Source organism: Oryza sativa, chromosome 12, assembly GCF_034140825.1.
Source record: "Oryza sativa Japonica Group chromosome 12, ASM3414082v1".
Taxonomy (NCBI): Eukaryota; Viridiplantae; Streptophyta; class Magnoliopsida; order Poales; family Poaceae; genus Oryza; species Oryza sativa.
The window spans coordinates 26796873-26819776 of NC_089046.1; the positions used below are offsets into that span (position 1 = coordinate 26796873).

The 22904-nt window shown below is 42.3% G+C and overlaps 4 protein-coding genes and 3 long non-coding RNA genes across 11 annotated transcripts; 3 read left to right on the top strand and 4 right to left on the bottom strand.

The window, feature by feature from the left end:
* Positions 1-941: 941 nt before the first annotated feature.
* On the bottom strand, positions 942-6003 carry LOC4352787 (uncharacterized). Its single transcript, XR_010738486.1, has 7 exons — positions 5614-6003; positions 4354-4511; positions 4115-4255; positions 3876-3989; positions 3152-3201; positions 2281-3063; positions 942-1284 (listed from the first exon to the last, which is right to left on the bottom strand). It is a non-coding gene; the product is annotated as an uncharacterized lncRNA (long non-coding RNA).
* LOC9266348 (wall-associated receptor kinase 2) lies at positions 2244-5335 on the top strand. The gene is made up of 3 exons (XM_015764046.3): positions 2244-3209; positions 3662-3844; positions 3946-5335. Exons 1-3 carry the CDS (start codon positions 2297-2299, stop codon positions 5118-5120), a joined length of 2271 nt encoding a protein of 756 aa, XP_015619532.2. The 5' UTR covers positions 2244-2296; the 3' UTR covers positions 5121-5335.
* A 176-nt stretch (positions 6004-6179) lies between the features above and the next one.
* On the top strand, positions 6180-9817 carry LOC4352788 (wall-associated receptor kinase 5). Its single transcript, XM_015764030.3, has 4 exons — positions 6180-6326; positions 6944-7802; positions 7926-8108; positions 8443-9817. The coding sequence occupies exons 1-4, from the start codon at positions 6195-6197 to the stop codon at positions 9609-9611; spliced, it is 2343 nt and encodes a 780-aa protein (XP_015619516.1). The 5' UTR covers positions 6180-6194; the 3' UTR covers positions 9612-9817.
* Positions 9818-12808: 2991 nt separating this feature from the next.
* LOC136354738 (uncharacterized) lies at positions 12809-13811 on the bottom strand. The gene is made up of 2 exons (XR_010738490.1): positions 13673-13811; positions 12809-13069 (listed from the first exon to the last, which is right to left on the bottom strand). It is a non-coding gene; the product is annotated as an uncharacterized lncRNA (long non-coding RNA).
* LOC4352790 (wall-associated receptor kinase 2) lies at positions 12809-16883 on the top strand. 3 transcript variants are annotated; one of them, XM_015764034.2, is made up of 6 exons: positions 12809-13032; positions 13135-13267; positions 13382-13440; positions 13767-14633; positions 15136-15318; positions 15525-16883. In XM_015764034.2, exons 4-6 carry the CDS (start codon positions 13802-13804, stop codon positions 16703-16705), a joined length of 2196 nt encoding a protein of 731 aa, XP_015619520.1. In that variant the 5' UTR covers positions 12809-13032; positions 13135-13267; positions 13382-13440; positions 13767-13801; the 3' UTR covers positions 16706-16883. The 3 variants fall into 3 exon arrangements, with proteins under 3 accessions (XP_015619520.1, XP_025878081.1, XP_015619519.1); XM_026022296.2 differs by lacking the exons at positions 13135-13267; positions 13382-13440; XM_015764033.3 differs by lacking the exons at positions 12809-13032; positions 13135-13267; positions 13382-13440 and having other exon boundaries at positions 13450-14633.
* Positions 16884-18083: 1200 nt separating this feature from the next.
* LOC136354739 (uncharacterized) lies at positions 18084-19972 on the bottom strand. Its single transcript, XR_010738491.1, has 3 exons — positions 19834-19972; positions 19660-19741; positions 18084-18219 (listed from the first exon to the last, which is right to left on the bottom strand). It is a non-coding gene; the product is annotated as an uncharacterized lncRNA (long non-coding RNA).
* Positions 19973-20253: 281 nt separating this feature from the next.
* LOC4352791 (2-methyl-6-phytyl-1,4-hydroquinone methyltransferase 2, chloroplastic-like) lies at positions 20254-22699 on the bottom strand. Of its 3 annotated transcripts, none has more exons than NM_001404741.1 (3): positions 22022-22699; positions 21502-21808; positions 20254-20716 (listed from the first exon to the last, which is right to left on the bottom strand). In NM_001404741.1, the coding sequence occupies exons 1-3, from the start codon at positions 22603-22605 to the stop codon at positions 20561-20563; spliced, it is 1047 nt and encodes a 348-aa protein (NP_001391670.1). In that variant the 5' UTR covers positions 22606-22699; the 3' UTR covers positions 20254-20560. The 3 variants fall into 3 exon arrangements, with proteins under 3 accessions (NP_001391670.1, NP_001391669.1, XP_066162095.1); NM_001404740.1 differs by having other exon boundaries at positions 21290-21808; XM_066305998.1 differs by lacking the exon at positions 20254-20716 and having other exon boundaries at positions 21270-21808; positions 22022-22694.
* Positions 22700-22904: the final 205 nt, after the last annotated feature.

Genomic DNA, 22904 nt, shown 5'->3' on the forward strand with positions numbered 1-22904 from the left:
ATGTCTCAGATGTATATTGGCATAATCCTGCTAATATGTTTGTTATACTCTTATTCTCTTCTTAACTAGTGTAAAAGGGAAAAATATTTGAATATGAGGGAAAGCAAGTATAGTTGCCTTATGTCTCATATGTATATTGCCATAATCCCGCTAATATGTTTGTTATACTCTTATTCTCTTCTTAACTAGTGTAAACAAATTTTAAAAAACTAGAACACAACCCTAACATAATAACTGTTTTTATTATGCCAACCTAACATAATAACTCTTACTATGCATGGCAAGAAATAGATCAGTTCAAAAACAGAAAATAAACTGGTTTTATTGCTTCTGATTCGACTTTTTTGGATTAGACAAGAGAGAATTTGAAGCCACACTAGCCCACACCAAGTTACACTAGAATTGAGTAGAAAAACAGTTAGAAAAATAATAATGTTACATTTGGTTTTCTCCAATCCCTCGAAAAACTTAACGTATATTTATTTGCTTCCATGTACTATAGTACCATGCCATTTATATGCCTAGGTCGAACAGGCTGCATATGTATCTATCTAAATATTAAAGTTTCAGTAAGGTCATCAACGTTGTGCAGCTTGATTTCTTCCATGTCAGCCCATATGCATGTTTAAACCACAGAGATCGAGTCATGCACTTGTTATATATTTCCAAACGTTCTAGTGTGATTTAATTTCATCTATCCGTAGTTCAGACTTCAGAAGCCTCATTTTTAGTGTGCTGCACTCCAGATAGTCAGATCAGGTACCTGGTACAGGTTGATTTCTATTATTAATTAGTGACTACTTGTTGTGCCGCATATAGTACGAGCATCAAATTCAAATCCATGGCTAGTAATCCAAAGTAAGAAATTTACAGTGCTCCTGATCACTGTTAGAAGTATAATCTATAAATTACAAGTGGAGGAAAAAATTCAGAGGAAGATATACACCTCAGAACTCATACCCAATTTCAGAGTTCATACACTAATTGTCTGGGATATTCAGGCATCGGTGTTAATTGGAGTCGGACAATGACTATTTGTGGAAATGAAATTTTCTTTCTGATCCAATACAAATAATGTGGTATACATTGGAAAAACAACGGAACCTTAAAATTTCGAAACTTCGGTAACCATAGTGTGGGTTGGCTTTATATGTGCTCAGAATTTAGGAGCTGATTAATTAGCTGAAGCTTTCATCGTTTTCCCCTTAACTAAGTCAGCCTTACATAGAGCATCAGTGGTTCCAACTTCCAAGACAACTTCATGTGTAGGGAGCTGGGAAGAACCTATATATCAAAGTGAAATTATAAGTACTAAAAAGATCATGCAAAAGTAAAAGAGAATTCACAATTCATTCAGCCATGATAAGAATGTAAGATTGTGCTACAGCTAATGCAAAGAATCATCAGATAAGTTCATAGAATAACTCTTGACACAACACACAACATAGCGGAAGGAAGAGAACTGATTGATTAGTCACCACACCACAGTGCCACACACGTAGTCTAAAGTCTAGCAAATTCAGGTCAAGGATATCAAATTTAGTCAAGAGTTGACTTCAACTACATACAAGAAAAGAAAACCTTAACATCACCTTTGAAATCACTCAAATAAACATCAACTTTCTTGCCGGCTAAGGAACCAAAATGTCTGATTTACTAAGCTTTTAAACACAAAATGATGTAGTAGTACTTACCAACCGCACCAGCTGAGCTTTTCAATCCAGGTGAATGAATAAATTTTTCACATTAAGGGAAATGTACGGGGTAATTGTTGCCTGCATAGCTTTTTTAATCCGAAAACGTACGGGAAGTATTTTCAGTTGCAGAATGCACTTCTTAATTAAAGCAAAACAGAATGCAAGGTAAAGTTTCCTGTCAAATGCTGATCTCACCAAAGCTAGTTAAGTAACAATCGTTGAAATCAACTCATATGTAACAATATCCATTTGATCAGCATTAGAAACACAACATCTGCAATGGAATAAAGGAGTTGACCTTACTTCTTTAAAACCCTATTACCTGTCTCAATCTAGTATAGATAATCACATAATAAAGCAACGTGGAAGTTGCATAAGCATGAACGTTATTACATGTCCAAGTCTAGTATAGTTAATCACATAATAGAGATACATGGAAGTTGCAGTAGCATGAGCTAGTATCACCTGTCCCAGTCTAGTACTCTAGTATATAATCACATAATAAAGAGACATGGAAGATGCAGAAGTACGAACAAGTAGGTTCAAAAATAGTGCCACAGCAACTAGCAAGTGATCACCATACCTCCAACTCCGCAACCATGCAAGAAGCATCCGTTCTCCTCATGCTCATCGTCTTCCATGCAATGGCGATATCAACCACCACCTCTGAACCTGCAATTTCATTGCCAGGCTGCCCTGGCAAGTGCGGAAATGTATCCATCCCTTACCCATTTGGCATCGGCGCTGGTTGTTCTGCGACCAGCCTGAGCAGCTACTTCACCATCACCTGCAACGACACCTTCCAGCCACCACGGCCTATGGTTAGAGACCTCCTATCAGAAACAGAGGTCATCGACATCTCCCTGGAGCGTGGCGAGGTGCGCGTTTACGGTCCAGTCAGTTACATCTGTTTCTCATCAAACACCACCATACCAGAGAACCATACCACAGGGTTCACCCTGGAGGGTACGCCGTTCGTCCCTTCCACCACCCGCAACCGCTTCATGGCCATCGGATGCCATACCCTCGGCATCATTGGTGGCTACATGCACAGCAACTCTAATCTATATGTGGCTGGCTGCTACTCCTACTGCCAGAGCATCAACAGCACATCCAACGGTGCTCCCTGCACTGGGATGGGCTGCTGCGAGACCACCATCATCCCAGACCTGAAGGACTTCGCAGCGATCTTGGTGATGAACCAGAGCGCGGTGTGGGAATTCAACCCATGCTTCTACGCCATGCTTGTGGAGGCCGGATGGTACAGCTTCAGGCAGCAAGACCTCGTTGGGCACCTCAGGTTTGTCAATGGGAGGGCCAACAGAGGTGTTCCTGTCATCCATGACTGGGCCATCAGGAATGGCTCCTGCCCAGAGGGGAAGAAGGTGCCCAAAGACTATGCCTGTGTCAGTTCAAACAGCAAGTGTGTGCAAGCAAGTAATAGCCAAGGGTACCTGTGCAAATGCTCTGAAGGATATGAAGGGAATCCTTATCTTCCCAAAGGCTGTCAAGGTAACATACATATAAACTTTCTCTAGATTATATTTGGAGACCAAGATAAACAACTCCAGGAATAACAACATAACCAGAACATAATTATAGCCAGTTTTAATGCTGCTGCGTAATATTTATTCTTTTTGTTACTCCCTCCATCCCAGAATATAAGTAGTTTTAGAGTTAGACACGGTTATTAAGAAAGTGTGTAGAATTAAATAGGAAGAGGTTGTAATTGGTTGAAAAGTGGAGGTAGGTGGGAAAAGTGAATGGTGGAGGGTTGTGATTGGTTGGGAATGGAATGTTGGTGAAGAAGTTGCTATATTTTGTAACAAATCCTAAGTGCTAAAAGTTGTTATATTTTGGGACGGAGGGAGTACCTTTTTTTCAGCTTCCGTAACAAGCCAAAATAGTTCAAGCTTTGATTGTATTATCCCAAATACATACTTGTCTGTTTCAATTCTATTCAGACATAGATGAGTGCAAGTTGCGTAAGGAGGATCCCAAGTATAAAGAGCTATATCCCTGCAGACATGGGATGTGCCAGAACATACCAGGAAACTATTTGTGCAAATGCGGGGTAGGTAAAAGGCCAGATGGAACAAACTATGGATGTCAAACTGTGCTTAACCAAGTTGAACGAGTGATAGCAGGTAAGGACTTAATGAGACTCAGAGAGTATACCTTTGGGTGAAACTAATGAGCTTTTTCAGGTTTACGATGAGTTGATTCATCTTGAAAAATCATTCTGCAGGTCTCAGTGTTTCCGCAGTTGTGCTGATGGCTTTGATATGCTTGCTGGTCATGAAATTACAAAGAAGAAAATATAGGAAAGAAAAGGAGGAGTATTTCAAACAAAATGGAGGTCTTAGACTATTTGATGAGATGAGGTCAAGACAAGTTGACACCATTCTTATACTTACAGAGAAGGAAATCAAGAAAGCAACAGAGAACTATAGCGATGATCGAGTTCTAGGATGTGGTGGTCATGGAATGGTCTACAGAGGAACTTTGGATGGTGACAAAGAAGTTGCCATAAAGAAGTCCAAAGTAATTGACGATGACTGCCGAGAAGAATTCGTCAATGAGATAATAATATTGTCACAAATTAATCATAGGAACATTGTGAGGTTACTTGGTTGCTGTTTGGAGGTAGATGTACCGATGTTGGTGTATGAGTTCGTTTCCAACGGAACCCTCTCTGAGTTCCTTCATGGCAATGATCACCGAACACCAATCCCACTGGATCTTCGACTGAATATTGCTACACAATCAGCAGAGGCTCTTGCTTACATTCATTCATCAACGTCTCGCACAATTCTGCATGGGGATGTTAAATCACTCAATATCCTACTGGATGATGAATATAATGCAAAAGTTGCAGACTTTGGAGCATCAACACTGAAATCCATGGATAGAAATGATTTTATCATGTTCATCCAAGGAACTCTTGGGTACCTTGACCCTGAGACTTTTGTCAGTCACCATCTTACTGACAAAAGCGATACCTACAGTTTCGGAGTTGTTCTTTTAGAGATCATGACCAGAAAGAAGGCTCTGTACAATGATACTTTGAATGGAAATGAGGCGTTATCTCATATTTTCCCCTTGATGTTCCACCAGAAAAGGCACTGTGATATGTTGGATTTTGACATGATAGACGAGAAAGTTATGGTAGTACTGCAGAAACTAGCTGAACTCGCCATGCATTGCCTGAACCCAAGAGGAGATGATAGACCAACGATGAAAGAAGTTGCAGAGCGCCTACAAATGTTGAGGAGACTCCACATGCAGCTTGTCTCAAAATCGAGTCCTACCAGAGTTTCTTGCTCGTATGAAGGATCATCAATGCGTATTCCATCAGACCCGATGAAATACCAGAGCATGGAGACAGCCAAGCTGGTACTGGATGCAGATATTGCAAGATGAGAACAGTATATTCCTTTCATCGAGTAGAGTAATAAGTTTCTTCTGGTGTTGCAAGGTCACTCTTTATGTATATTAATTCTTTCTTATGGCTAACACAGCTGTAGTATGTAGAATGTATAATTGCACATCAATTCTCATCAACTATGACGTACTATGCGAAGTGATGTTTTCAGTCATAATGATGAACTATTAAAAATAGAACATTTTGATTTTTTTTCACTATCTGTTAATCAGATCAAACTACACCATCAAAGTATCAAACCATATCCAAGAATGCCTGTTTCAACAGATTCCACATGTCCAGGTAACATAACATGTATGAATGACCAATTAAAAACCATTTCGTCTATGGCAAAAGGAAATGATGCTACCAGTGTAATCTACTAATTCAAATATCTAGATTATCTCATTCTCTTGCATATCGATCCTATTGATTGATTAGCATTAGGCCCTGAAATGTAAAGGTGGTGACACATCTGAAGCAGGTTTTTACCTGATCTGATCTGAACTCCGGAGTTCGCATCCGGTGCCCGAAAGAAACTTGCTTCGCTTGCTTGCTTGATCTGAACCACCGATTCCCCCCTCCTCCCCTCCGTCAATCCATCCAACCGTGGGCCGCGACCAGCCAGCCACCGGAGACCCGACCCCGATCGCGTCGCCGTCGCGAGCCAGTCGATTTCCCAAAGGAAGATCCTGATACCCGAAGAAAGATCTCCACGATTTGGATGGGGAGGAGGCAGCAACGGAGCGAGTCCCAGTAAGGGGGAGATCTGAGAGCAGCTGCGGCGAGCGGGAGGAGAGTGGCCGCCGGCGGCGGCGCGCCGGCGCCGGGAGAGCCACGCGCCGCCGAGAAGAAACAAAAGGCCCATAAATCAACCGGCCCAACAACAATGAGCCTCACGCAAGGTCTCAATCCCATTAGTTGGGCCACACGAAAGTCGAAATATCAAAAAAGTCCATTTCGAGTCCCTCAAGTGGAGGGAGTTAATGTGGACTTTTTTTAAGGCCGCACGTGAGGTGTAATCCTGTTCTTGGGCCGCACGTGATCGAGATCTCGTTCTGGGCCTAACTAGTATGAGGCCGCACGTGCGGAAGCCGCAATCCCCATTGAAGCCGGCAATCCTCGCCGCCGTCGCCGCCCCCGTCGACGGCGATAGCCTCGCCGCCGCCGCCGCCCCCATCGCCGGCGAATCTTCCAGTGGTTTGGTTTGCTTCTCTCTCCCTCTCTGCACTGTCTCCGTTCATCGTACACCACAAAAAGAAATTGGGGGATTTTCTACTCAACTCGGGCAATTTCCACCAAGCTACTAATTTGCCATGTATAGGAAACTTCAAGGTTGAAAATCTCTGCAACTGAGCGCGTATTATCGTACAGGCTGATGTGTTTGCCAAAAAGTAGGGAAACATCAAGGTTGAAATCTCTGAATCTGAGCGCGTATTAACGTACGGATGATAACACTAGTCATAGATACTTGTAGGGTTTGAATTTCTCTAGCCAATCACAATTTACAAATGGGGACTAGAGCAAATTATTAAGAGTCAACTCAGCCCATTTTTCAATTCCAAGTTTGCAGCTGGATATATCTGCTTGCATCTTGACTTGCTTGGATTGTGATGGATGACTAATAACAGATTAAAGAGAACCACACCTAATTCATACATCTATTTAAACTATTCTAGTGTGCATACATCAGTTCATCCCAAGAAGAAGATAACACGATAGGCAAAGAAGGGATAGCCATAGATTCTTGTTGCTAGGTAAGCCAGCTATGGCGCATGCACAGCTGCTTGTGTTTCTGATACCAATGGCCCTCTTCCTGAAGTTGGCAATGCCGGTGGACGGTGCCATGGCGATGCCGGGCTGCCCGGACAAGTGCGGCAATGTGGCTATCCCCTACCCTTTTGGCATTGGAGAAAACTGCTCTGCGACCAACCTAAACAGCTACTTCAACCTCATGTGCAATGACACCTTTCATCCACCAAGGCCACAAATCCGGGAACCGGAAGCACACATCGAGGTCACCGGCATCTCACTGGAGCGAGGCGAGATGCGTGTGCTCAGCCCTGTCAACCACATCTGCTTCACGTCGAACACCACATCCACCAAGTCCAGTGGTGTCGGGTATGACCTGAGCAGAACTCCCTTCCTCCCATCGCCGTCGCGCAACCGCTTCACGGTCATCGGTTGCAACACCCTGGGGCTCATCACTGGCTACAGGGGTGCCTCGGGACAATACGTGACTGGGTGCTACTCCTACTGTGAGGGTATCAACAGCACCTCTGATGGGGCACCGTGTGCCGGGATGGGGTGCTGTGAGGCTTCCATACCTGCCAACCTCACTGCCTTCGCCGTGACATTTGATCTGAACCACAGCAAGGTGTGGACCTTCAACCCTTGCTTCTACTCTGTCGTCGCCGAGGTCGGGTGGTACAATTTCAAGAAGCAGGATCTTGTTGGTCACCTCGGATTCATCAAGGAAAGAGCCCAGAATGGTGTTCCTATTGTCGCTGACTGGGCCATTAGGAATGGCTCATGCCCAAAGAAGGGGGAAAAAGAACCTAGCAGCTATGCCTGCGTTAGTGCAAACAGCTATTGCACGGCCGTGATAAATAGTCCAGGGTATTTGTGCAACTGCTCACAAGGATATGGGGGAAATCCTTATCTTTCAGATGGCTGCCAAGGTTCAGCAATTACTCAAATTTACTTGAATTTTGTTACTTATTAAACATTGATTTAGTAGGCTGAACTGAACTCGTATTTTGTTTGATTTTATTGAGTGGTTATATTGTTCTTGGTATCTTCAGACATAGATGAGTGTGAGATGCGTAAGCTGGACCCCAAGTATGAAGAATTATATCCATGCAGAAAAGGGGTCTGTCAGAACACACCAGGAAGCTACATATGCAAATGCAAGAAAGGAAAAAAGTCTGATGGTACAGGTTATGGATGCCAACCTGCGGATTCTCCAGACTATAGAATGGTTGTAGGTGAGCGCCGTGTATATAACAGTTCACCGTTGTTTCATCTTCATAAATAAGTGTCTGCAGAGTTTCATAAGTGAACATCTAAGGATCAGTTTCTTGTGATGACAAACAAATTATATAAATTGACTTCCTACTGAATAGGAAAACTAATAATGAATGCTCTAGTGCAGTTTTGTTTGCAGCTCTGTATAATCTAAACATTTTTAATATGCAATGCATGTCCCATCTATTTAAGATATTCTTAATATTCAAGTGGCATTCTCAATTTGTTTAATTTATGTCCTATGCATGAACATGGAATAAGAGGAACTCAAACTTAGTATATATTTTTTTTCAGGTTTAAGTGTTTCTGCCATTGTGGTAACCGCTATGGCATGCATGTTGATTATGCAATTACAAAGGAGAAGGCACAAGAAAGAGAAAATTGAATATTTCAAACAAAATGGAGGACTCAGGTTGTATGATGAGATGATATCAAGGCAGGTTGACACAATCCGTATACTTACAGAAAGAGAGATAAAGAGAGCCACTGAAAACTACAACGAAGATCGAGTTCTTGGATCTGGTGGCCATGGAATGGTCTACAGAGGAACTCTGGATGACAACAAAGAGGTTGCCATAAAGAAGTCCAGAGTAATCAATGATGATTGCAGGGAAGAATTTGTCAACGAGATAATAATTTTGTCTCAAATCAATCACAGGAACATTGTGAGGTTACTAGGCTGTTGCTTGGATGTGGATGTCCCGATGTTGGTGTATGAGTTTGCGCACAATGGGACCTTATCTGAGTTCCTTCATGGTACTGACCACAGATCACCAATCCCCTTGGATCTACGCCTGAAGATTGCCACTCAAGCAGCAGAAGCTTTAGCTTACTTACATTCATCAACATCTCGCACAATCCTGCACGGGGATGTAAAATCAGCCAATATCCTGATGGACGATCAGTACAATGCAAAGGTTGCAGACTTTGGAGCTTCAACCCTCAAGTCCATGGATGAAAGCGAGTTCATCTTGTTCGTCCAAGGGACGATGGGCTACCTTGACCCCGAGAGCTTTACCAGCCATCAGCTGACCGAGAGGAGCGATGTCTACAGCTTCGGTGTGGTTCTTCTGGAGCTCTTGACAAGAAAGAAAGCCTTATACACCAATGATTTCAACAAGAATGAATCTCTGTCGTACAGATTTCTGTCGATGTTTCGGCAGAACAAACACCAAGCCATGCTAGACCCTGAAATTGTGGATGGCTCCAATGTGGTGGCGATCGAGAAGCTTACCAAAGTCGTTGTGCAATGCATGAGCCCGAGAGGAGATGACCGGCCAACGATGAAGGAAGTCGCAGAGAGACTACAGATGCTGAGGAAGCTCCAGATGCAGGCAACCTGTGATGGCGAAAACGATCGTGATGTCCATGACAATTTTGGAGGATCGCCGTCAGTGATCCTTCATTTTGATGAGATGACAGATAGCAGCATAGAAACGTCTAACCTTATTCTGAGCGAATGACAGTACATCTTGCAACATGCTGCAACTTCACTTGAATTTGTCTGTGTAATGAGGTAGTAGGATGTAGTTCTGTTGATGTTATAGTCATTCTTTCCATTTTATTGAAATTGAAGTGTTTTAGAGCATACAGTTTCAGCCATTCGGCTTGTGTTGTACTAACCATTTGTTTCTGTCAATCTAATTTCTTCGAGAGGCAGTCGTGCTAATTCTTTTGCTTTCTTCACATTTTTTTGTTTTCTTTGGAGTGCTGTTCCTCACCATTTACCAAACAACCTCTCACCAAACGTCACTAGAACGGGATTGGTCATCTCTAACGGGCTTAAAGCATCATCTCTTTCGGGCAGGGCCCCCGTCACTAAGCAAAGGTCAGTGATGTGAGAAAATATCTCAATCGGGCATCCGGCCGTCACGGATGACACATCTCAATCGGGCCAACACAAAAGCCCGTCACGGATGACTCTCATCTCTAACGGGCCTAGGTTATAGCACGTCATTGATGACTCTCATCTCTAACGGGCCTAGATTATTGCCCGTCACGGATGACTCTCATCTCTAACGGGCCTAAATTATAGCCCGTCACGAATGACTCTCATCTCTAACGGGCCTAGATTATTGCCCGTCACAGATGAGTATAATCCACAAAAAAAAAATTTGTTTGCCTTCCTGGTCGGTCACCCATCCAAACCTCACTTGTGTGCCTTTCCGGTAGGTCACCCATCGGGAATTGCTCTAGACCAAGTACGTTTAACCTCATAGTTTTTTGAAGATTGGCTTCCGAGAAAGAAATTGAATTTGTTGGTATGGGTATTCTATTAATCTTATTAAGCCCTATGCCAGGATGTCACACCCTAGCATCCCCTATTCATATACATTCATTCACATAACACAACCACAATCACATATCACATATTTCACTAGCAAATCGAGTTAATTGGATCAAATATATATTTAGCAAGTATTATCATGAGTAGGAGGCAAATCAGACTTCTAGGAAAAAATAAATTTCGAATTAAATTTTATGATACTAAATGAACTCATATGAAAAAGCTATCAAAAACAAAGTTGTAGAACTCATTGAGATCTACCATTTTTATTTTGGTCATTTCTCCATCTGGGTTTGATTGAACTATATAAAATTTGTATTTTAAAATATAGGAAATTCAAATATTTTTTGGGTAGTAAATGATTTCAAATGGAAAAATCATCAACAACAAAGTTGTATAACTCATCAAGATCTATAACTTTTACTTTGGTATTTTTTTCTATATAACATTTTTTGAACAGTTTGAATTTGAATTTAAAAATATGACAACTTCAAACAACATTTTCAAATACTAAATGATTTCAACTGAAAAAGTCATAAACAAAAAAGTTGTATTACTCATCAATATCTATAACTTTTATTTTGTTCATTTTTCTATACAACATTTTTTTTGAACAGTTTGAATTTGAATTTGAAAATATGACAACTTCAAACAACATTTTCAAAGACTAAATGATTTCAACTGAAAAAGTCATCAACAACAAAGTTGTATAACTCATCAAGATCTATAACTTTTATTTTGGTCATTTCTTCATCCGACAAAGTAATAGTAACATTGTTCACAAAATTCACATATCTTATCTAGTTTTATAAACTATAACACATATATGTAAATTTTGTGAACAATGTTACTAGCACTTTGTCGGATGAAGAAATAACAAACATAAAAGTTATAGATCTTGGTGAGTTATACAACTTTGTTGTTGATGACTTTTTTTAGTTGAAATCATTTAGTATATGAAAATGTTGTTGGAAGTTGTCATATTTTCAAATTCAAATTCAAACTGTTCAAGAAAACGTTATATAGAAAAATGACAAAAATAAAACTTATAGATCTTGATGAGTTATGCAACTTTGTTGTTGATGACTTTTTTAGTATATGAAAATGTTGTTTGAAGTTGTCATATTTTCAAATTCAAATTCAAACTGTTCAAAAAAACGTTATATAGAAAAATGACCAAAATAAAAGTTATAGATCTCGATGAGTTATACAACTTTGTTGTTGATGACTTTTTTAGTTCAAATCATTTAGTATTTGAAAATATTGTTTTGAAGTTGTCATATTTTCAAATTCAAATTCAAACTATTCAAAAAAATGTTATATAGAAAAATAACCAAAATAAAAATAAAAGTTATAAATATTGGTATGTTATACAACTTTGTTGTTGATAATTTTTTTATTTGAAATTATTTAGTATTTAAAAATATTGTTTGAAATTGTCATATTTTCAAATTCAAACTCAAACTGTTAAAAAAAGTTATATAGAAAATGACCTAAGTAAAAGTTATCTCTAACGGGCATCAACAAAAGCTCGACACCGATATGAGTCATCGGTGACGGTTTTAAAGTCATCTCAATCGGGCCATATTTGGAGCCCGTCACCGATGACCCTCGTCTCTGACGGGCTCGGTGTCTAGGCCCGATTGAGATATGCGAGGTCATCTCAATCGGGCCTAAATCTTTGCCCGTCACAGATGAGTGTTATCAGTGACGGGCTATATGTACTTGGGCCTAAAGTGAGTACATCTACAACGGTGCAAATTTAAGCCCGATTGAGATGACTTCGTTCTGACGGCCCAAGTAGTATAGGCATAATTGAGCCCGTCACAAATGATAGGATCTGTACTAGTCCGTGAGTTGCACTGCAGTCCCTTTTCGTCGGAAACAAATTCCTGTAGCTGTCTCTTTTCGACAGAAAAAAAAATCTTCCAACTTCGTTTTCGTCACAATGCTCAAATTATCATACTAATCTCACTATCAATTCCATCATCTAAACTCTTGAACAAGCCGTCACAATTTATTCTCTTTTGCAGTTTTCCTACTGTTTTGAGTTGCAGAACTAAGGTGACTAACCGTGAACTAATTTATAGTCCAAAATAGATCGTAAAACCTATTTATTTTGGGAAATGCTATAGGATGGTATCCTGTTCGGACGGGATGATACTTTTGAGGTATCAACTGATACAGGACGAGATGATATCTTACAGGTATCAACCCATCCAAATGGGATACCATCTTGTACCATTCCCCATAATAAATGGGCCGCATGAAAGTCCATTCCGCACGTAGGGTGTGATCCTGTTATTGGGCCGCACGTGATCGAGATCTCGTTCTGGCCCAACTTATATGGGCCTCAGGGAAGTCGGGATCCCCATCGAAGCCATGGCGACCGCGCCGCCGCCGTCGACGGCGATGTCCCGCCGCAGCACCCAGCCGGCGAGCAAGACGGCGCGCCGGCAAGGAGGCGAGCTCCGGTGCGGCCGTGGTCGCGCGGAGGAGCAAGTAGAAGGCTCCGGAGGCGGCGAACCTGACCGAATGCGTCGCAGGCGTAGCTTCCCCCTTCGTCCCATCGCCGGCGAACATCACCAGATCAGATGGTTTGCTTTCTCTCTCCCTCTCATGTCTCCATCCATCCTGCGGCACGAAATAATGGTATGGATTTAAATCTGATTTTGTTTTTGGTTTCCATTTTCTTAAAGAAACTGTACAAGAGGGGGAATTTTCCTCTGGATTAGTATTCAATTTCCAGTTTCCCACCAAGTAGGGCAATATCAAGGTTGAATTATCCGTGGCAACTTGCGCTGTTCACGTACACACTCATGATAGTTACTGGTATGGTTGGAAATTTCTCTAATAGTACATCATAAATTTACAACGTGCAATGGGAATCAGAGGAAATAAATCATAAGAGTCAAGTCTGGGTTCATTATTCTCTGCAATTTGCAGATGGATACATCGTAAATTTACTACTTGCAATGGGGACTAGAGGAAATAAATCATAAGAGGTAAGTCCGGTTCCATTTTTCTCTGCAATTTGCAGATGGATGTATTTTGCACATCATGTATTGCAATCACTACCTACTTCATATTTATTTAATCCTTTCTAGCATGTGCATATATACATCAGAATTGAACAGGGATATATCCAGTTTTAATATTTCCCCCAAAATAGGTATATATGCAATTTTCATACAAGTACACTGAGTAAATGGTATTAAGCCAGGTGTAGCTACTTACACAACCCCAGATCAAGTGACCCCAAAGCACCCAGCCATGCAAGAAGCATTAGCCCTTGCAATGAAGCTCATACCAAGCATCATCTTCCTTGCAGTGACAGCGCAGGCTGCAGCTTCTTCTGGGTACAGTATGGCGTTGCCAGGTTGCCCTGACAAGTGCGGAAACATTTCCATCCCCTACCCTTTCGGCATCGGCCCCAGCTGTGCTGCAACCAGCATCAGCAGCTACTTCAATCTCACCTGCAACAACACCTTCAACCCACCACGGCCTATGGTTGGGGACTCTGAAGCACTCGTCGAGGTCACTGACATCTCACTGGAGCACGGCGAGATGCGGGTACTCAGCCCTGTCTACTACATCTGCTTCACGGCAAATACCACGTTCACCAGGTTCACCGAAGGGTATGAGCTGAAGCACACACCCTTCCTCCCCTCCCCGTCACGCAACCGCTTCACGGTCATCGGTTGCAACACCCTGGGGCTCATCGGTGGCTACAAGGGAACCGTGAGCCACTATGTGACTGGTTGCTACTCCTATTGTGAGAGCATCAACAGCACATCTGATGGGGCGCCATGTGCAGGGATGGGCTGCTGCGAGGCCGCCATACCGACTGACCTCACCGCCTGGGGGGCGATGTTTGAGATGAACCAGAGCAAGGTATGGAGCTTCAACCCGTGTTTCTATGCCATGGTCAGTGAGGTTGGGTGGTACAGCTTCCAGCAGAAGGACCTTGTTGGCCACCTTGGGTTCATAGATGACAGAGCTCAGAGGGGAGCACCTGTTGTGGCTGATTGGGCCATTAGGAATGGCTCATGCCCGGAAGAGGGGAAAGGCATACCTGGTGATTATGCGTGCATCAGCGCAAACAGCTACTGCATGGACGCGAACAATGGTCCAGGGTACTTATGCCAGTGCTCCAAAGGGTATGAGGGCAACCCTTATCTTCTGAACGGCTGCCAAGGTTAGGTTCAAATTTACCATTGGTTTAGATTTTGAGAAACAAAACTGGTAGAATTCTATGGCGTGCTCAGTGTTTGTTCAGCTAGAGTGTGTAAGATATAGTTCAAAATATTATGAACATTCATCAATAGGCAGCAGTTCTCTTTGGTTTCCAGCATAATTCAGCATGGGACTGGAAAAAGAAACAGTCAGCTTCATTTGTGGTGCGGATTTTTAATTAAATAGTGAAAAGTTATTTTCAGTCAATAGGCAGCAGTTCTCTTTGGTTTCCAGCATAATTCAGCATGGGACTGGAAAAAGAAACAGTCAGCTTCATTTGTATTGCGGATTTTTAATTAAATAGTGAAAAGTTATTTTGGAACAAGTCATGAAAGGCAAGTTATAGCATTCTTATAAGTAGATTAGGTTGATTTTAGTTTACCTATGATAATGAAAGTAATACAGACTAGCTTACACAAGTTTAGTTTGACTTCTGAATGCATGCTTTTTGTCTCTGTCTTCAGACGTGGATGAGTGCGCATTACGTAAGCAGGATCCCAAGTATGAAGATATATATCCTTGCAGGAAAGGAGTCTGCCACAACACACCAGGAGGATATTTATGCAAATGCAAGTTAGGAAAAAGATCTGATGGTACAAATTATGGATGTCGACCTCTGCGTACTACAGCAGAGCAAGTGGTTATTGGTAACGTCACATCTGCAGATTTTACTTCTGTTTCACCTACATTATAAGATGCGTCTTCTACTAAAGTAACACTCATATTGTGGCAAGAAAAATACTACTTCTGAAAGTAATTTTGAACACTACCTAGAATTGTCGATAAAAATAAATTTTAACAAATTTGGAGCAGAAAATTATTAGTATCAATATTCTGAAAGAGAATTTTACAGGCACCAGTGTTTCGGCCATTGCGCTAATGGCTTTGACATGCGTGTTGGCCATGCAAATACAAAGGAAAAGGCATAAGAAGGACAAAGATGAGTATTTCAAGCAAAATGGAGGTCTAAAGCTATATGATGAGATGAGATCAAGGAAGGTAGACACAATCCGCATACTCACTGAAAAAGATATAAAAAAGGCCACTGACAACTACAGTGAAGATCGAGTTCTTGGAATTGGAGGTCACGGAATGGTCTACAGAGGAACTTTGGATGACAACAAAGAGGTAGCCATAAAGAAGTCCAAAGTAATTAACGATGAATGGAGGGAAGAATTTGTCAATGAGATAATAATCTTGTCACAGATCAACCACAGAAACATTGTGAGGTTGATAGGATGTTGCCTGGATGTACATGTCCCCATGTTGGTCTACGAGTTTGTCTCCAATGGGACCTTGTCTGAGTTCCTCCATGGCACTGATCATAGATCACCAATCCCCTTGGACATTCGCCTGAAAATAGCCACACAATCAGCAGAAGCTCTAGCGTACCTGCACTCATCAACATCTCGCACAATCCTTCATGGGGATTTCAAATCGGCCAATATTCTTTTGGATGGTCAGCACAATGCAAAGGTTGCAGATTTTGGGGCATCAGCGCTGAAGTCCATGAACGAAAGTGAGTTCATCATGTTTGTCCAAGGAACTTTGGGCTACCTTGACCCGGAGAGCTTCATTAGCCATTGTCTTACCGACAAGAGTGATGTCTACAGTTTTGGGGTGGTTCTGCTGGAGCTGATGACAAGAAAGAGGGCAATCTTTGCCAATAGCATCAATGAAAAGGAATCATTGTCCTATTCTTTTCTCCTGATGTTTGATCAGAACATTCACCGGAATATGCTGGACAGAGAAATTATGGATAAAGAAACCATGGTTGTTCTTGAGAAACTTTCCATTCTTGCCGCCAACTGCCTGCGACCAAGAGGAGATGACCGGCCAACGATGAAGGAAGTTGCAGAGTGCCTACAGATGATAAGGAGACACCCAATGCACGCAGCTAGTGATCACAAAGGAGACAGCTCTGCGCATCACAACTATGAAGGATCTTCATCACCATCAATGTCTGCCCATTTCGACGAAACGATATACAAGAGCATAGAGGCATCCAGATTGGTACAAGATCTTGTGAGATGATGGTATGCTTGTGCCAGCACTTAATGTGTTAATATCTTGTGTAGATATCATAGTAAATACGGTATAAACCAATTTCTGTAATCCCCTTGTATGAGAAAATTAGCAATTTGTTCCCCGTGGTGATGACTGATGATGAATGCTTCCATTCTGAATAAATATTCAGTTGTACAGAGTCCAATTGATCAGATTTCAGAAACGAAATTACCTGGGATTTCTTGCGCCGCCGATCCAAAGCCGCCAGGCTGCGGCTAACCGCCGCCACCAGTCGCGACATCCATGGCAAGTTTGGAGGATCACCATCGGTGGTCATCCATTTGGACGAGATGACAGTTAGCAGCGTAATGGACGAGATGACAGATAGCATTGAGATGTCTAAACTTGTGCTGAGCGAGTGACAGACAGAGTTCACAAAACTGATGGAATTTCACGAAAACCGGTCGGCTTTCGTGAAACCACCAAGTCTCGGATTATGAAAACCGGTAGGAATTAGCCTGTTTTCGTATGGCGTTGACTAAAAGTCAACAGTTTTTACATTTTTTTCAGTCGGATTTTGGTAAACCGATGAGAAGCGATTTTTACTTTAAAATAGGTCTTGCTACATGATGCAACATCACTCTTAAGTAGGATGTACTAGTTCTTTCTTGAGACATTTCACTTGATATGTCGGACATATGTTATATAAAAACCTTTTTTTTTTTTGGACACGTCCCCCCAGTTGCATTTTATTGAAACTGAAGTGGCAGCAGCTCAGAGCATTCAGTTTCAGCCATTCAGTCTGTGTTGTAGTTGTAGCCATTTGTTTCTGTCAATCAAGCTAATTCTTTTGGTTAGTAGGTCTCTCTACTCGCTACCATCTTTTGCCTCCCCCTCGTTTGTTTTTCTCGAGTGTTGTTCCTCTCCAATCCACTGATCGACGCACCCTCACCAACCATGCATCGCGGCGTCTCGTTTCGTCAGAAGCAAAATTCTTGCAGCTGTCTCTTTTCGTCAGAAACAAATTTACTGCTACTCTCTCACTATCATTTCCAGTTTTCCTCATCTTTTTACTAGTATCGAAACGTGGAGGTCATTCTTCTTGCCACAATATAATCTACTGTATAATAGAGTTGATGCAATGATTCTTTTCAAACCTGCACGAAGAACAAAGATCAAATAATCAAAAGCAAAGAACAATTTAGTCAACACATATGGATATTAGCCTAGTTAAGTTTCACGTTAGTGTGTCTGCTCAAAGCCCAGATTCGCTCAAGCATGCGTTCATGATATTCCAATACAGGAGATTTCTACACAAAGACTACAAGAGAAGCAAAAACACCCAACCAACCAGGTGTTCACAGCATTTCAGATCCAAGGAGGAAACAAGCTGTGTGCTACGCTGCTTGGCAGTGAGATTTCTCACTTAATGCAAATAATGGTGACAAGGAATCAGCCCCTTCTTCAATTCAGATAAACTACTTTAACCCAAACATGTCCAGCGGTAATATTCCTTTCAAAAGTCTCAAGGGAGATCTCACCTGCATTCATAATCAACAACAGTCACCAAAATCTTTTGTAGTTTAACAATATCAGATGCATCATCAGCAGTTCAGCACCCATCATCATCTGAAAAGAAAGTCTGAGATACACCTACTTATAACCCATGATATAACCCCAGTTCATAAGGCATAATGACATCACATGATAATAACGAAAAATGAGAGTGCTAGCTAAGATAGAAAGAATGGAGTAGCAAGTGACCACCATTACTCCCAACTTCCCAAGTCCCCAGCCATGGAAGAAGCATTGTATGGAAATACAACATGTGCTACTACGTGATGCCTGTTGAGGTGTGCAGTTATAAAGGCAATCCTTATCTTCCCAAAAGATGACAAGGTAGAGTATTACTACAATGAATTTTACCCAGAATAGACAAGAGGGCCAATTATGAAGTTGCGCAACTCTTGCAAGTGTTAAAGAGAATCCAGATGCAACTAGTCACAAAACAGATCATATGATGATGCATTACCATAGTGGAGGGTAATCAATGCATATCCCTCGAATGAGATGAACTACCAAAGCAAGGACATGGCCAAACTGATCTTAGATGTCAAGATAGCAAGACGATTTTCACATACTAGTAGTATTTGAGGGTAGTATCAAATATTTGTGATGCACTAGCAGTCTAGCACATCCTTCATGGTCAATTTGATTTCTTCAGGTTCGTTATGTCTAAGCCATCAATGTAACTATGTTATTTTATGTTGAAGCAATTGCATAAAAATGATCATGACTTATGTATTACACAAAGTGGAGAATGTGTGGACAGTTGGGTTCTTAGAATAAATTTCTTCCTATCAGCTCTGATTTTGCCCACTTGTTCAAATAAAACATTTGTTTTGATGCAGGATTTACTTGTCCACATAAAGAGCTATAACTTCTATTTAGCATTTACACATCAACATGGGCAGGATTTCTCCCTAAAACTAATACTTAATGCCTGTTTGTTAAGATAATTATGTGTAAATTCATAAGATGACAATATTGTAGTTTTCAGGCAATGCAAATCCATCTGTACAAATTGGTGAACTCATATAAAGTATTCTTCTCAAGTAAGCCGTTTGATTAATGATATTGGCATATGCAAAAGTTATCCACCAAGATTGGGTTGGATGCGTCTTTTAATATTTCTCATAGAGAGGTTTGCAAGGTCCTGTTTCATTTAAAACAGAGTTTCAGAACAAAGCTAATTAAGCAGCAGAAAAAAGGGGCATATGCAAAACAAAAGAAAAGGCATAATGGGAGATGATTTAAAGTCATGTTCGAATTTGGTATGCTATTGTTTCCAAGACATTAGTAGTAATCAGGGCCAATTAAATGAACCAAGAAGCATAGTTGATCCTTCTACCTCTTCCAAGAAATGAAGGAATGCAAATTCTCGCATACCTTTTACTGTACATACATATCAAGTTACATACCTTATTGCTGTAGATAAGCACATCATCAAAAGGCTTCAATGCCAAATAGGACCTAGTACATCCAAATACGGTTATCCTAAGACTGCAGCAAGTTATGCATAGGTAAGAGCATTACTCCACATAAAAATATGTTCTTGTTAAAAGCATACATTTTGTTTTTGCAGGAAGCCCTACCTTCTGTTCCAGGAATTTTAGCTGCCCCTCCCTGATCCATCTTGGCGTCTCATATGCTGCTCCAGTGAGGAATGCTCTTTTTTGTGGCTGTGGCAGATCTTATTATCAGCGTCAGAAGTGCCATCGGTGCAAATGTTACCGCAATCATTTGATTGTCCACTAGCAAACCAATCTGAACAGGCCAGTCCTCCCCCAACACCCAATAGAAAAGAAGAAAGTAAGAACTGCACCATGGCAGCCTTCTGTTCACATGCTGAGAGGATGATCGCAATATATTGATGAAAAAAATATTATATAAGCAAACATGGTCAACAAATCCATTGTCCCTATACACTGTACAGTTACCAACAAATTTCACCTAAGTTTCTGAAGAAATCAGCTTTACGTACACATGTTAACATCAATAGAAAATAAAATAGATGCAGAACAATAAATGGGGATCGAATTCAGATATTATTTGTTTGTCTACCATTCAGAATACTTGGAATGCAGAAATGTCACATGTCCATTCTAATTATGCTACACACGATCCATTCCATGCTCAGGAGTTCGGATGAGCTTAATCAAGGTCTCATAATATTATTTCCCCACAAACAAGAACCACAGTAAAAGAAGTACATAACAACAGGGACAACAGAAGTAAATACAGAACTGACAGAAAGTGCCTAATATAGAGAAGCCTAATTCAGATATTGGCTATCCTCTCTTGCAGCTCAGTTCATCTCCCTTAGATCGGCATGCCTTTGGGCACAATCTGGTCCTTTATCCACATGTAGATAGGCACCAGAACATAGTATGCAGCACATATTGTTCCCATGAGGAAGCGGAAGAGGAAGGTGATAGGATTCACAGGTTTGCTGACATCCTCAACCTTTGGACCAAGCTGCAGGGGAACAATTGAACTCTTCAGTCTAATCACTACACACCAACATGATAATGTATTTCCAAACGTAAGCTAAACAAAGTCAGGTGTTCACATTTAAAAATTAATTTCAGCTGGAGATGGTTTTTTGAGCTGTCCCATTTATTTGTAATAACCAGGAGAAATAATGTTAAGAGAAGCAAGAAAAAAAGAAGGAAATAAAGAGAAGAAAACATGAAATCAGGAAGATTGGTTTCTTCACAGGAAAGTTTCATGTGCTTACATGCCATCAAGCACTATGATGGGTAAGATGCTATAACCTATAACAGCCTTTTCACATGAACAAAAATATTTAAATTGACTCAGATTATACAAGTCATTATATAATATGCAATTATGTATGTTAGAAAGTGATCCAAACAAATGTATTAGCATCTTATATCCTTCACATAGCACTACATTTGAGCTGAGACTGAGACATGGCACAGGCTAGCTAGGCTACAAGTTTTGTCGAGAGAACATTTAGGCGGCTGAGAATGGCATATTGTCGACACTTATCTCTTCATCCCATCAATAAGAGAGAAAAATGAATACCTACAATGTTCATTAATCTCATGCAAGTGAGAAAAATATTGACATGTTCACTCTTCAACATTCGTCATACCCAGGTGTTGCGTTGCCAATCCATGAGTAATAATCAACATATAAATCAGTAAGAAATAAAAGTAACGACAAAAAGAGTCATCCGAACAAAGGAGGCTTATGTGAATTTGCAACTTGCAAGGCAAATTAGCAAAAAAAAAAACCTGCAAAGGGGAGTCTCCATGTTCTCTTTTGACGCCCGTCACAGAGCATCCCATAATCAGGCCATGCCTTCGGACACCACGGTACCATTTTGGTCCAATCCTTTTGAGCTTGACATCCTTGAACCCTGCCTTTTTGAACCACTCAATATACTCCTCTTCCTTCGGGAAGAGCATCCACATGTCAGCGAAAAAGCGAGACAGCCAGAAGGTTGGGTGCACGGGGCCAATCATGCAAGCCACTCCACCAAGCCTCAAAACCCTGTAAGCTTCCTTGATTCCTCGCTGCGGATCGGGCCAATACTCGATGCTGTACAACAATCACACCCCCTCATCAATCACAACCGGAACACCGGAACCCGCAAAGACTTGACTAAAAATCACTAGTGAAGTAATGAAATGCATAACCATAGCAAGTTGTTCATTGTTCATTGTTCATGGTTCATGTAGAAATTGAAATTCACAATGTGCGTGCGATATCGACACGGTTTGGAGGTGAAGAGAGCAAAGTGAGAGGGTGAACCTGCCGGCGGAGACGTAGCGGTCGAAGGTGTCGGTGGGGAAGGGGAGGTCCTCGGCGTCGCCCTCCATGATGGTGACGCCCTTGAGGGCCTCCTTCTCCCGGGCCTTCTCGAGCTGGTGCGGGGACTGGTCGAGCAGCGTGACGTTCTCCGGGTCGACGCGCTTGACGATCCCGAGCGTGGTGAACCCCGTCCCGCCGCCGACGTCGACGACCCTGAGCTTGCGGCTGTAGAGGTCGGCGGGCTCGAGGGCGTCGTCCCGCATGTCCTCCGTCCAGTGGCCCGGGTTGATGACGTGGTCGTAGACGATGGAGAGGAAGCGGTAGAACCAGAACGCCTCCTTCTTGTGCTGGATGAACCGCGGCTGCGACATCGGCCTCGCCGCCGCCGACGACGACGACGCCGCGCACCTCAGCCGAGCCACGGAGATGTTGCCGCCGCCTCCCCCACGCCTGGTGAGCACGAGGGGCCTCGACTTGGTGGTGGTGGTGGAGAAGCCGAGGCCGCGCGGCGGCCTGATCCTGCCCGGCGCGGAGTGGGTGCCAACGCCGCCCGCTGGGGCGTAGGCGGAGGAGGCCATCGCCATTGCTCCTCCTCGTCACGCCGCCGCCGCCGCCGCCGCCGCCACGAAGGGGAGAGGAGAGAGTGGAAGAGGATGGGAGGGGGGAGAGTGGCGAGGAGAGAGGGAGTCACGAGGAGGAGGGGATTAGTGGTGGGTGGTGGGATGGGCTTCGCCTCGTGTCGTCTTCCTCCGGACACATGGCTCCCTCCCTCCCGTCCAGTGTGCACGTGGGACCTGACCGAGTGGGGCCCACTGGTCAGTAACTGGGCCTTTGCCTTTGTGTTGGGGCTTGGAGTTGGAGGTGGAGGACGTGGATCCTCTGT

Excerpts from the sequence above, each read along its gene's own strand:
- LOC4352788 (XM_015764030.3), top strand. The coding sequence starts at position 6,195 with ATGAGGCCGCACGTGCGGAAGCCGCAATCCCCATTGAAGCCGGCAATC. Across the intron at positions 7,803-7,925 it reads TCTTTCAGATGGCTGCCAAG|ACATAGATGAGTGTGAGATG; the intron begins GTTCAGCAATTA and ends TGGTATCTTCAG. Across the intron at positions 8,109-8,442 it reads AGACTATAGAATGGTTGTAG|GTTTAAGTGTTTCTGCCATT; the intron begins GTGAGCGCCGTG and ends ATTTTTTTTCAG.
- LOC4352791 (NM_001404740.1), bottom strand. The coding sequence starts at position 22,605 with ATGGCGATGGCCTCCTCCGCCTACGCCCCAGCGGGCGGCGTTGGCACC. Across the intron at positions 21,809-22,021 it reads CGCTACGTCTCCGCCGGCAG|CATCGAGTATTGGCCCGATC; the intron begins GTTCACCCTCTC and ends ATTGTTGTACAG.
- LOC9266348 (XM_015764046.3), top strand. The coding sequence starts at position 2,297 with ATGCAAGAAGCATCCGTTCTCCTCATGCTCATCGTCTTCCATGCAATG. Across the intron at positions 3,210-3,661 it reads TCTTCCCAAAGGCTGTCAAG|ACATAGATGAGTGCAAGTTG; the intron begins GTAACATACATA and ends AATTCTATTCAG. Across the intron at positions 3,845-3,945 it reads AGTTGAACGAGTGATAGCAG|GTCTCAGTGTTTCCGCAGTT; the intron begins GTAAGGACTTAA and ends ATCATTCTGCAG.
- LOC4352790 (XM_015764033.3), top strand. The coding sequence starts at position 13,709 with ATGCAAGAAGCATTAGCCCTTGCAATGAAGCTCATACCAAGCATCATC. Across the intron at positions 14,634-15,135 it reads TCTTCTGAACGGCTGCCAAG|ACGTGGATGAGTGCGCATTA; the intron begins GTTAGGTTCAAA and ends CTCTGTCTTCAG. Across the intron at positions 15,319-15,524 it reads AGCAGAGCAAGTGGTTATTG|GCACCAGTGTTTCGGCCATT; the intron begins GTAACGTCACAT and ends AGAATTTTACAG.